The sequence below is a fragment of the Anopheles aquasalis genome, chromosome 2 (genome assembly GCF_943734665.1).
Source record: "Anopheles aquasalis chromosome 2, idAnoAquaMG_Q_19, whole genome shotgun sequence".
In the NCBI taxonomy this organism is placed as follows: Eukaryota; Metazoa; Arthropoda; class Insecta; order Diptera; family Culicidae; genus Anopheles; species Anopheles aquasalis.
In genome coordinates, this window is record NC_064877.1 from 52,008,147 (window position 1) to 52,020,646 (window position 12,500).

The 12,500-nt window shown below is 43.6% G+C and overlaps 6 protein-coding genes across 8 annotated transcripts in view; 3 read left to right on the forward strand and 3 right to left on the reverse strand.

The window, feature by feature from the left end:
- The window catches only part of LOC126570540 (insulin gene enhancer protein isl-1), a 24,690-nt gene extending 20,807 nt beyond the window's left edge, over positions 1 to 3,883 (forward strand). Inside the window, exons 5-8 of the mRNA XM_050228370.1 lie at positions 373 to 493; positions 1,360 to 1,522; positions 1,614 to 1,826; positions 2,749 to 3,883. Of these exons, the coding sequence (XP_050084327.1) occupies positions 373 to 493; positions 1,360 to 1,522; positions 1,614 to 1,826; positions 2,749 to 2,946 (695 nt within the window). The 3' untranslated portion in view covers positions 2,947 to 3,883. The remainder of the gene's footprint in view (positions 1 to 372; positions 494 to 1,359; positions 1,523 to 1,613; positions 1,827 to 2,748) is intronic.
- Positions 3,884 to 5,853: 1,970 nt separating this feature from the next.
- LOC126570541 (mitochondrial import inner membrane translocase subunit Tim23) lies at positions 5,854 to 6,915 on the reverse strand. The gene is made up of 3 exons (XM_050228371.1): positions 6,744 to 6,915; positions 6,412 to 6,661; positions 5,854 to 6,343 (listed from the first exon to the last, which is right to left on the reverse strand). The coding sequence occupies exons 1-3, from the start codon at positions 6,796 to 6,798 to the stop codon at positions 6,049 to 6,051; spliced, it is 600 nt and encodes a 199-aa protein (XP_050084328.1). The 5' UTR covers positions 6,799 to 6,915; the 3' UTR covers positions 5,854 to 6,048.
- Positions 6,916 to 7,049: 134 nt separating this feature from the next.
- Positions 7,050 to 7,644, forward strand: LOC126580881 (prefoldin subunit 1). Its single transcript, XM_050244185.1, has 2 exons — positions 7,050 to 7,192; positions 7,251 to 7,644. The coding sequence occupies exons 1-2, from the start codon at positions 7,172 to 7,174 to the stop codon at positions 7,611 to 7,613; spliced, it is 384 nt and encodes a 127-aa protein (XP_050100142.1). The 5' UTR covers positions 7,050 to 7,171; the 3' UTR covers positions 7,614 to 7,644.
- On the reverse strand, positions 7,637 to 8,506 carry LOC126580880 (protein-lysine N-methyltransferase CG9154). The gene is made up of 3 exons (XM_050244184.1): positions 8,315 to 8,506; positions 8,081 to 8,240; positions 7,637 to 8,007 (listed from the first exon to the last, which is right to left on the reverse strand). The coding sequence occupies exons 1-3, from the start codon at positions 8,465 to 8,467 to the stop codon at positions 7,637 to 7,639; spliced, it is 684 nt and encodes a 227-aa protein (XP_050100141.1). The 5' UTR covers positions 8,468 to 8,506.
- Positions 8,507 to 8,846: 340 nt separating this feature from the next.
- LOC126569608 (Krueppel homolog 2) lies at positions 8,847 to 12,215 on the forward strand. Its single transcript, XM_050226826.1, has 5 exons — positions 8,847 to 8,966; positions 9,870 to 10,031; positions 10,999 to 11,248; positions 11,324 to 11,457; positions 11,540 to 12,215. The coding sequence occupies exons 2-5, from the start codon at positions 9,871 to 9,873 to the stop codon at positions 11,778 to 11,780; spliced, it is 786 nt and encodes a 261-aa protein (XP_050082783.1). The 5' UTR covers positions 8,847 to 8,966; position 9,870; the 3' UTR covers positions 11,781 to 12,215.
- Positions 12,216 to 12,350: 135 nt separating this feature from the next.
- LOC126569609 (transmembrane protein 138) overlaps positions 12,351 to 12,500 on the reverse strand; it is a 2,631-nt gene continuing 2,481 nt past the window's right edge. For 2 of the 3 annotated variants that reach the window (XM_050226827.1, XM_050226830.1), the window contains exon 4: positions 12,351 to 12,500. This exon is cut by the window's right edge and continues 534 nt beyond it. The gene's annotated coding sequence lies outside the window, so the exon portion shown is untranslated. The other variant, XM_050226829.1, reaches the window with a different exon arrangement.

Genomic DNA, 12,500 nt, shown 5'->3' on the forward strand with positions numbered 1-12,500 from the left:
CTGATGGCGGCGCACTTTTCTTCTATTCCGGTACCACGATCAATGTTTCGACAGCTACAGCCTTGCGGCAAATCAATAAAACACGAAAAATAATAATAATAGATGTAATCGCGGTTTCGCGAAGAGAAATGCCCATAGCCTCTCGATAAAGGCTTCTTCTATCATTCGTATCGGTCGTAGTCAGAACAAGAGGTGAAGAAGTGTTGAAAAAAAAGCAACGGTGAGAACCGAGCGTATCGAGGCAGTAAAGTGCCAGTCCACTGGACGCCATTGAGAAAAATGGCAATAAAACAACGGATAGCAAACGTAAATTACTTGCTCAAAGTTGGCCGGCGTTGCTAAAACAAATATTATTTCTATTATAATCGACAGATTCGGGTAGCGAGTCAGGATCTCATAAAAGCTTGCGGGGCAAAGGACCATCGGGACCATCGGATGGTAAACCGACGCGGGTGCGGACAGTGCTGAACGAGAAACAACTTCACACTCTACGGTAAGTTTCCCATCGATCGTATCTCTAATAGATAGACGAAGACAGAAAGGAAAAGATGGCACCGACGATCGCGCAAAAACCACGAATTGAATGTATGCTCGGCTCACCGTACGTGAGAGCATATTAGCTTAACGATCGCAAATGGCCAGTGAAGTGCGTATCGTTAACGCAAATCACCTAATGGGTGCTGAGTGTTTCGATTCCGGTTGAAGTGTGAAACGTTACGCGGGCGCGGTATCATCTCGTGATGCTCATGAAATTATGTTGATCGTAGTCGGCCGCGTTGAAAAAAAAAATGGTGGAAACGGTGTACTGTTACCAAGCGATACAACTCACCTCTGCATTTGGGCTACATAATATATGACCTGCAATAAGCTTTAGCATGGATGGAGGACTTTGAAAAACTGTGAGTGCGACCGCAACGAACACCGTGTGTGGAAAGTGCATAATGCATTCACTATTATGCAGCTACTTTGCATGTAATACTTGACTCAACACAAACATTCAATTGTGTAAATTGTGTATGCATCCGTTCAACTGCATCCGTGACCGATGGTCACTGTTGCCCAACCAGTGCCCAAGGAGTACCGTCGATCACCAGCATCACTTGAGACGCCTGGCGGTGGGCTGTTTGTGGTTGTGTGGATCCAGGAAAGGTCCGTGAATTATCTCTAATTACTATCACAAACTTGCGGCTCAGTGTTCATATTGATTGCTAAGCAAAACACAAATTGTGCAAATTATTACCATATTGCAGCAGCGGCAGCAGGCCCATCCTGGTGTTTGCACACTCGAATCCGTGGTCCCGCGATCATTCAACCTGCTCACGATGTACCGGTTTCTTACCGCACCCTTCGTCTCCACAGAACATGCTACAATGCGAACCCTCGTCCGGATGCACTGATGAAGGAGCAACTGGTCGAGATGACTGGTCTGTCACCGCGAGTCATACGCGTTTGGTTCCAGAACAAGCGCTGCAAGGATAAGAAAAAAACGATCCAAATGAAGCTCCAGATGCAACAGGAGAAGGTAAGATGATACCGCGTCCCCCAATTGGGATCCGTGGTGACCCGCTTCTGGTGCAATGTGGCCTTAACGGTACGGTGCATTCTGTTCACAGGAGGGACGCAAGCTGGGTTATGGCATGCAGGGCATACCGATGGTGGCTAGTTCACCGGTGAGGCACGATTCACCGCTGAACTTGCACGGCCTAGAAGTAACCGCGTATCAACCTCCCTGGAAAGCGCTGTCCGATTTTGCACTACACTCCGATCTCGACAGCAACGGTGCGATCAACACGCACACACCCGCTTTCCAGCATTTAGTCAATCAGGTATGTACTAGGCACTGCAATGAGATCACTTAAAACGCAAAGCATCTTTTGTGCAGCGGATATTCATGAATTTTAACATTTCTAACTACCCCCTCGACCTCTCATGGACCACATAACTGGCTGGCTGCTGTAACATGCCATCGATATTGACCGAGGAAATAGCAAAGTGCATTAAACAATGATTTTCAACCACATTGCCCAACTGATCACTTCTCCGCCGTACGCTTGATTCGCACAAAAAATGGCGCGATCGTAACGCACAATAAAATGGCTGGAATATGCACGATAAAGTCGAAGGTCATACTGCATATCAGTTGTCTTTCCGCTGCCAACTTGAACCATCCATGAGATGCAAAATGGTGGTTTGAGCTTTGGGGAGGGGGGAGATACGAACAAAAAAGGTGGCTTTGCTGTTCTTATTTTCGTTCTTTTCCAACGGTTTGTCGCCGTTTTTCGAATTTACTTTGTCGCTTTTATCCACTCGTTCGTTGTCCGCCTTGGAAAGGTACGAAGAAATGCCGCCCGGAGCACGAGTACAGATACCCTTGGCCATAATAATACATGAAATATGCGCCAATTCCATCGCTAATCCCTTTGGCAATGGCAGCTCGTCTGCTGCATTTTGTCGTTCGCGTTTTTCTTCACTCTCTTTCCGACTCTCCAATGGCAGATAGCTTGCAGAGTATAGACCATTGGTCGGCCATTGTACACAAGCCTCGGTGTGCTAAACAGTGAAGTGAAGATCGGCTCTTCAAATGTTTGCATGTTGGTTCGCGGGCTCTGTTTAGTGTCTCCCATAAACCTTGATATTTAACTATTCCAATCTCTAGCTAAACTTTTACTTGAAGCTATTCGATACATTGTTGCTATATTGTGTTAATCAGTGGAACGTTTTTATTTCTCTCTTTTTTCCTTGCTACAGATGCATGGGTATGATGTAGGAAATGGCGCCGGTGGCGGACCTGGAGGTGGCCCCGGAGGCATGCCTCCGATGCCGGGACAAGGAGCACCGGGAGCACCGCTTGGTTCACACATGGATCTTAGTGGGCATCACCCCGACAGTACCGACTCATACGTCACTTACCTTGAGAGTGATGATAGCATGCAAGGTAGCCCATAAGACCGGCAATGGTGCTTCGGATACCCCCTTCGATATCATTGCTCAACACACACTGCACATCGCCAATGATGTACATAATCGTACCAGGGAATGATATTTTACAATAAATGCCAGGGGTTTGGTGCAGCCGGAAACCCAAGCTAGTCTGGCAGATAAGTTCGCGGGTTAAAGAATAACTCCATTGATTAGGCAAACCATTGGAACAGTAATCGATACGATTAGTCGCAACTAGTAAACTCCTGGCATTGAATGTAGCATACATTTGTTTTTTAGGGCACTCAGCAGCTATATGGTTGACATTGTATAATTTTGTGTTTGACTAAAGTATTGATGCCAACCTCGAAGGGCGTAGGATAGAATAACGTAGAAAGGACATCGTGTCAGGGAATCAGTCTTGATCTTGATCATAGCATGGCCGTAAACTGGTGGCATGGCAACGAGAGAACAGTACAGATTGTAACTGTAAATAGTGTATAATTATTCTCTAGCAGACATTCACCAAGCTGATTCACACGCGCTCGCTGTTGCCGATAATATATGACAAGTCCTTAGGGGAATTGAGTGGACTCAATTGAGTTCTTTTGGTTTTTGATAGGCGCAAATTCAATTTTAGCTAAAATGTAAAATGCACAAAAGAAATAGAAAGGTAATAAGGGAAGACATACGGATGGCTGTAAACTGCAGAAGCAAGCGATAGCAAAGGCAAACCAAAATGGTCGCGACTTAGGAAGTTAGTCCGCAGAAGCAGAAACTGTTGCACACGCTTCAGAGTGCTAGATAAGAAAAATGGAGAAAGAATGTCAGATCTGTAAGTTCTGGTGCAACAAGGCAGTTGTCGGTCGGGAAAGAGAATACATACAGAAAATCGCTAGGACCGGTAAACAAGAATTAATCTAATAAGCATAATGGGAATGATTGTATTTAAAAGAAACATTAAAAGAACCAGATAAGAAAATAAGGAAATAATAAAATAATAAAAAAAACAAACTTTTCTACTTGATCCACAAAATGATATTAAGATGCTTATTATGGTGAGGCAATGCCTGAGGCGATTAAATTATTTTTTGGCGTTTTTTTTTCAAAAATCACAATCGAGATGTGGCAATTAAACAGGTGAAGTCATGCAGAACAAAATACCTCGCCACGATTAGAAAAATGAAAGAATTTGGTGGATGTGAAAACATATTGGTTTCCATCGGAGATGCTGCATTCGCTTTGTGAAGTAGAAAATATGTAAAGAAAATTAAACTTTTCCCAGTTTTAAACTTTTCTGATTGTGCACAGCTTCGTTGTGCAAAAATAACATTAACAACATCAGAAGGTCGTTAAGTTTCATAATTTTTCGCGAGATGTTGAGTTAACCCGCAATGGACCACATTTTGCAAAAAAAATGCAAATCGGCGACCGTTGGGAGGATTTTGAGACTGATGACTATTTGTTACATCAATCTTCATTGATTAAAAATCATCATCATTTGAGATTCTTGATGCGCTCTGTGATCCAAAGGTGGCCGTTGTGGCCATCTTGCTGGCTGCTATCTGGGCATGCCGCGATATGCCAAATATGGCGTGATCGTACTTTTCTCGTTGCACTGCATGGCTCGTGGATATGGCCATCTACGCAATCTATTGGCATTGTGATCCACCGAAGACGACGGTCATCGAGAAGACTCTTTATCGTCGATCAGGTCAAGCGAATACCGGGAATGTGGGGCATATTCGTGGGCACACTGTTCAACGGAGCCCTCCACGGTGGACAGATCCCATACAGAATCGTGCATTTTTGTGTTCCGTTTGCCAACTGGAAGGGTGCGATCATGCGTTTGATTGACTCGCTTACGATCGCGATCGGACGGTTGATCAAGACGAATGTAACCGATGCGTTGATGGACACGTCGATCGAAGGATGCTTCGCTGATTTAGTGTTGGAGGAATGTGTCCAGCAGTGGGTTGCTGATGACGCTGGAGGACGGAGTCGATGTAGTGAACGAGGGATACAGGGCGATCAGGACGATCAGGACGATCGTCATCCAAAAATAATGGCCACGATGGGTGCGGATAGCTAAAAAAATGCGTCCAATGCGTGTACGCCGTCGAGGCTTCCAGGTTGGCTCGATTAGCTCGGGAGGGGATCAAATAGAAGAACTTCCAGGACGTGATCGAAGTGAGAGAGTGCCGGGTGGAGGATCCCGTTCCGGTTACCGAACGAGGAGAACCGGGCGATATCATTGTCTCCGAGTGGATGCGAATTTTTCTGATCCACGGGAGTATGCTCGACTCGGTGGTGATGGCACGCGATCACTTTCTTAAACCGAACGGTCCTGATACGGCCATCATCCAAATCAAGTCGATTCCCTACTGAAGCTACTAATAGGTCTAAAGGTTGTTCCAGCGATCGAACCGTGACGGTACATTGCACGGCCCCAGGTGGATGGTGGCCGTATCAATTATTATCGATTAAGTCCAGTGGGTTACGATCTGGTGAACTGGGAGGTCATTCATTCTTCTCTACAAATCTGGCTAAATTGTCCCTGCACCAGTTTTGAAACACAAATGCTCCTCCAAGAGCGCTCTGCCAATGTGATTTGCCAACATATAATTTTCGTTCCCGTACAATCTTTCCATGCTAGATTACACCATTTTCATCATTAGATATCTTTTATAATACGTTGGGTAAATTTTTCAGCCTTTTTTAACCCCAATCCACAGTCCCGGATCTGGCCAGACCCGGAGCATTTTCGATCGTTGTTTTAACTCATTTCTAAAGATACCCTACCAACATTTGATTTTCTATCGATCTATCTTTTTATCTTTAACCATTGGCAAAAGGACGAAAAAATGACTTTTTAAAAATACACTCGTACGCAATATCTCACTTTCGCTAAAAACAACATATATTGTAAAAACATATTGTAGGGATTGTTGTCTGTTTATTGGTAAAGGGCTATGTTTGGAACACATCTTACAGAAGTACCTTTTTACTGAACTAGTACACACGGAACGAGCCTCCACTGAGAAAATGAGTTTAATGCTCGCTTCCTGTTGCTGCTTGGCCTTATTAGCCAATGATCTTTAGTCCTGATTATCCTATTCTGCTCCCTTTTTATATATATTGGGACTTTAAGTCGCTTAGTTTTCGTGATCCTCCGCCTGTCATGTTCCATAGAACGTATAAAGAGGTTAGAGCTAAGCCAACGCCGCCGCCCAAGGCACACTTCCTGATGCCAGCAGAGGATTTGTAAAGCAAGCCTGTAGCACCACCCGCGGCGATAGTGTTGAATTCGTCATCTTCTCCTCGTGCCCACTGCAAGAGCACACCAAAGGCCGAATACATAACCGCTATCGTGCCAAGCGTATTGGCGGTCGCTGCTCCTTGTTTCATCACATGGTTTAACAATCTGAAAAGCACGTAAAACATGACAGCATCCCGTTGGAGACGCAGTGATCGCTTCATTTGAAAACTTACTGAGTTCGACGAAGCTTGCCGGTCTGGTTGGCCAATTTTGTCGCATTGAGCCCGTTGTACAATCCGCCCATGCCCCCGATACACGCGCCGATCATAGCTGAAGAGCCAATCTGCGAGAAGGCGAGTTCGAAACGGCCCCGTTGCTTTGACGCTCCTTCCGGAAAGATGAACTCGGGCTGGGCCTGCAGCAAACGCGAATCATAATTCAGATAGGGTGACAGAGGCTGCAGCTGTGGAGTTCCGGCGATTCCTGAAAGCAAACAGGCCGGTGAGTACGGAACAGGCGTGTTGCGTATGGCTGTTGCGTAATTTGCTTGGCAGGCTGGCCATACCGCGCGATTCTGGTGCTCCGAAGGATAGGGGCTTGCTCAGGTACTCGTCACTCATGTCGCACTTGTTTTATGATGATGGAATTTGCCGATCGAAATTAGTTGCACCAAAGTTAAGCGAAAACGAGGACGATATTTTTTGTTTGGTTTTGGTGATTTTGACAACCCAGATAACAACCCCGCGGGCTCAGAAATCTGGATGATTGTTGCACCGCAACGGCAACTCGTCCTATCTAAAATACATTATTCCAAAGCTGTTGCAGTGCTAGTAATGGCCCCTGATGCGTTGCCGGTCCTTGTTATGTGGGCATCAAGCGTAAAAGGCCGGACAAGGTTTGGGATCTGCACATGCCGAAATAAATCTAAATATTTCGCTAAATTCGCCTTAAAAAGAGTTGGTTTTCGACAGACCTTTACCTTCAGACTTAAAAATGGACCTCGAACTGAAAAAGGTAAAGGGTTTTGTGTTGTACGTGTGGTAGGGAAGTGACTAAAAGCTCTCCTTTTCAGGCATTCACGGAGATGCAGGTAAATAAGATCGAGTCTACGAAGAAGATACGTTTGCTTGATATGAAAACGGATAGCTTGAAGCTATCGAAACAGCGTGTCGAAGTAACTAACAAGCACGTTTCCACGCTAGCTCCGGATACTAAGGTGTACTCTTCTGTCGGAAGAATGTACGTGCTGAGTGATGTTCCGGCGCTGGTGGAACAGATGAAAAGCAAGCAAACATCTTTCGAAGAGATGATTGCTCAGTGCGAGAAGAACAAAGATTTTCTTATAAAAAATCTCAAGGAACAAGAAGAAAGTCTTCGAGAACTGGTACAGCAGAAGAAGGCAGAAACCGAAACGAATGGAAAGGGGGCTGAATGAACAATGAAATAAACAGGACCGCTCTAAGAAGAAGGATTTTGTTTAATAATGCTGTCTAAATCAAAATTAGAATAAGAACAAAATTCGTTTCCTAAGTTGCGTTCGTGTTCCGGTCGAAAGTCACACATCGTAACGCCTATGTACTGCTCTGCCCATTGCTGCACAACAGCGCCAGAGCAGAGAAGGAGTTTACAGTTGGGCTTAGCCATTTTCTTAATAATTATTCCCATCTTTTCGATGCACTCTTCAGACAAGAACGGTGGATCCGCTATAATCAAGTCGAATGCTTCACGAAATTCATCCAAATAGTTCGTTTCAATCGCTCGGTTGTAATCATATTGGTAAAAACGATCGCCATGGTATGCAAACCTCTCGTCAAACTCAAACAACATAGCTGTAAAACAAAATATGTTCATTATTCTCTGTACTCAGGTCGAATGTAATATGATGAGTGTTTCGGATCGTACCATTTGCATTTATCTTCGACACGTGCTTGTAAGCCGAAGGTGCCGATAGCAGAGCTACTTTAAATATATCGTCCGGGACGGCGCTCTGCTCCTGCAGGGATTGTACCACAGAGGCTAGGGTTTGCTTCGTTGATTCGTTGTACCAGAATTGACTCAATTGCTGTGGAAAATAACCAACAAAGATTGTGAAACGGTCCACCACCAACCGGCACGTGAAACGACCCACTTTCATACCCAGTTCTCTTCGAAACCTCCTCCGTCCTGTGCGTTGCCATTTGCACACGCTTTCTCTTGTAGAAACTGCTTAAGAAGATCTTGAGTATCTTGAGGAAGCACATATTCTTCCTCGTCACTAGCATCGTCACCGTCACGAATTTCTGTGGCCATTAAAACGAGAAAAGCGAACCAGTAAACAAAATGGGTTGATTTGGACCTTAATAGAACAAGGTGCTTAATAGAACAATTTGGTGCTTAATAGAACAAGGTAAAGTTTTTCGCCTACATATTGGATCTATATTTTTGACAGATAGTGGCGCATGTTTATCAAAATGGCATCGAGCGGTCTTGTCTGCTACAGATAATTCAACCTCCGCAATTTTGATATCAATGCCGATACCGTCGCCCCATCCTGACCACGAGTCGTGTGTCCGTCCAGAAGGCGTAAGAAGACTTTACGGACTTCACAGCACCTCGAGGTAATCAAATACATGCTCCTGCATCGCTCAAAAATGAAATCCAATATGGTGGCCACCCGTTTGCGGAATGACTTCACCCGTTTCATTGCCACATCCTGCCAGCTCCCCATTTCTTTTTATTTTAGTTCGCAGCCCGCGCCTGTTTGTGCCCCGTAGTAAATCTTAGTTATCGGAGTAAAGCGCAACTACAGGTAAACGAATTGAGCCAGCGGATTATTAAAATAGGGCAATCGTTGTTCCTTGTGTTTTGCGTAAAAATTGCGGAAGTTACCGAAGAGTCGTTCGCTGCCTTTTCCCTTTCCCTTTTTGTGCATAATTCATAAAGTGCGTAGCGCCAGTTTTAATTATGTGCCATATATTCATCTCCCCGAGTGGGGTTGTTCATCAGGGATTATTGTATTTTTAGCGCAGAATGTGGGGTGAAATGCGCTGCACGCATTTCATCAAATAATTGATAGATTGGTGAAAGAGTTTAGAGAGCGATAAATGTTCCGTCCAACCTCCGTTAAAATCAGACCTAGTCATGATCGACTACATCGGCCAATTCACGGCGGATAGTGCCGCTTCGTTCGCTGCAAGTCACGATCCACCGTTAGTCAGACCCACATGCGATTTCACCATCCTTTTAGTTTCGGATTTTCTAAATTTCACCCTGTTCCCTGCGGAACACTTTGCTTGGTCGGACCGAACGTGATTCCCAAGTGAAACGCGAATCGGCCAACATCTTTCCACAAAGAGGATCACATTCCTGTTCTGCCTGATAAAATGTTCGCCATGAAAGGTCGCTTTATTTCGATTAAATTCCGACAGTCTGCATTGTTATGTATCTATGGGCGAAGCCTCGATTGAATGTAGTCCAATAAGTATAACCGAAGAGCACACTGATAAAGAAAATGATAAAGCCTGGTACGGGAAGGGTCGCCTAGCCCTGCCCGTTTGATAGCAAAGATTTCGCTTATCAACCTACACGCAATGTGTGGGTTTACCTGTCCTTCAAAAGTGCTGTTTTATGCATGTTTTACCATGTGTGTACGTTAAGTCCCTCCTTCCATTAAGTGTAACAGCTAGTTTTTTTTTTAATTTTCTTTTCATAGGATGAGCGAAACACGACAGAGAGATCAGCAGCAACCCAGACCGACCGGTTTTGAGGCACTGAAGCAACATGTTATTGCTAACAAATTGGAAACGACGCAATGGGTGTCTCGGGTACTAACCATCTACTTTGCGCTAAGCTATGTTCTGCCGTTCCTCTACGGGTAAATATTGCATATATCATTTCCTCTATTTTTTCTCTAAGTAAAACATTTTGATAAACATCATTGACAAAATATTTTGATACGAATTTTATGATTCGGAATTCATCGGAGCTAACGCTCACATTTGTGTTTAGATATTCAAATTAAAAATCATTCAGGGTACTTCGTGTTTACAGCTCTCACTAATGAGCATTGATAAAAAAGAAAATGCGCGATATGCGTAAGCAGGGCACCAGTAACATCCAAAACAATCACGAGTTACAGAGAGTACACGCACGCTATCGCTAGGCTTAACAGATTTTTTAGGCCTTTACATCACCCTCCAGCGATACACCGCGTTGTATACCAACAATTCCGAGACGGTTGTTTCTTACGTAATGAAACGAGAAGCAAGGAGAAGTAAGACAGCAATGCGTGTCTTACAAGGAAAGTAATCGCATGGTGTGAGACGGTTGGGCTGGTGATAGGAGGGGCGGGAGTTGCCAGGGGTAGTGCTGAGTGCGAGTTTCACATGAGATAATGCTTGCTAAAGTAAAATTAATGTCTAGTGTTTTACGATGGTTTGAAACCCTTTTTCAATGGAAGCGTTATTTTTTGTATGCTCACTTTGAACAAAACTATCTACATACATCAGGTCGCTTGTTTCGACGGCGAATTGTTGAGCAAGGATCTTAAGAAACAAGAAAACAAGCTAAAACTCGTTTGTTTAGTTTTTGCTAACCTGCGCAAACACTCCAGCAATCTGCTAAGAAGCATGCAAGGATGAGGTCCGACCAGAAAATGCCAAAAATATATTAAAAGGAAAAGAAGAAAAAACGTCAGAGTGCGTTTGATAATTTCCTAAAACGTTCTTTTAAAGCGCATCATTATTTATCTTACAGCTTTACGAAATAATTTGATGTTTTACTTAACCTTTTTTTTTAATTCCCTAACTCCCTAACTTGGACACTTTTGTTTTTTTTTTCAGCAATCCTGTTAATGCGTACTATAAAGTTTTAATGGCGAATGCGGCCACCAGCGCAATCAGGCTACACCAACGTTTGCCCCCTTTCCAACTATCTCGTAACTACATGCAGCAGATGCTACTGGAAGATTCGTGTCACTATCTTTTCTTTTCACTGATATTCCTTTACGTTTATCCAATGTTGCTTATCATACTGCCCGTCATTCTCTTCTCCATTTTGCATTCCACGAGCTACTCTTTGACACTCCTAGATGTAAGTATTGCGTGTAGGCAGCGATCATATTCTTACCAGGACACGGTGTTCATGCGATAAACAAAACTTTTTCAGACACTAGGACAAAACTCTTGGTGGGGCGCTCGTCTACTAATATCGGTAGTAGAATTCCAAACACGCAACATTCTTCGATTGGCAGCATTTTCCGAAATTATAATTATGCCCCTTTCGGTCTTACTAGTATTCCTGTAAGTAGATCAACAGACTATCACATATATTCGATAGATGGCGTAGAAGCTAACATTGCATTTTTATTTTTTTCCCCCATAGCGGCAAAGCGGGTATTATGACACCGTTGGTCTACTACCAATTCCTGGTGTTGCGCTATTCATCTAGGCGAAATCCTTACACGCGTAACGTGTTCCATGATCTACGCTTAGTAGCCGAAAACTTTGCAAATGGAACGAGCACGCCTCCAATACTGCGCAAGGCGTTGCAAGGAAGTATAGGTCTTATCAGTAGATTAGCTCCACCGACGCAAGTGCAACCACAGCCGCAGCAGCAGCAATAGAATATTTCAAAGAACAAACGTAATACATTCAACGACATATGTTTTTGTTCATAGGCACTACACCATCCCATCAGATCCTCTTTGATAAAAAACCAGAAAAAAAACAAAAATGTAAAAAACATACGCATTCTTGCACTTGATTTGCAAACTCAACTCTGTGAATCGACTGTCTATTCCTTTTCCACAATATGATTCATACAGCTGTACACGACTTTCTATTACTAATCAAAAGAAGACATGGGTGTGCTATTTAATTTTACGACGGTAATGGGTAGAGCGTCTGTGTTTAACTCAAATGGAGATAGGTGTGTTTAAAGTACGGAAACGCTGAAACGCGGGAGGTACATCATCGCGTCCAACAACAGTTTCCAATTGGTGTCAAGATCATTTACTTATCGTACTCTCCGTTATAATAAAACAATGTTTGTTTTGTAACTCTTCTTAGTGGATTGCTACCACCGTCAAAGAAATGGGTAAGATAATCGCAAGAAAGGTGACGATTTGAACAAAAATAAAGCCAATAGAAAATCGGTAAAACTTTGGTGTGAGTTATTTTTTTATTTCCTTCGAGAATTACATTTTAATAAGGACAGTGTCACAGTCTGGCCTATAAATACAGGTAGGGATTAGTTTAAGAGCTTTTGTTCTCTGTCTAGACGTTGGATTTATAATCCATGTACCTTAGAATACGATGTTATTATTTATCAATATAAATCATTT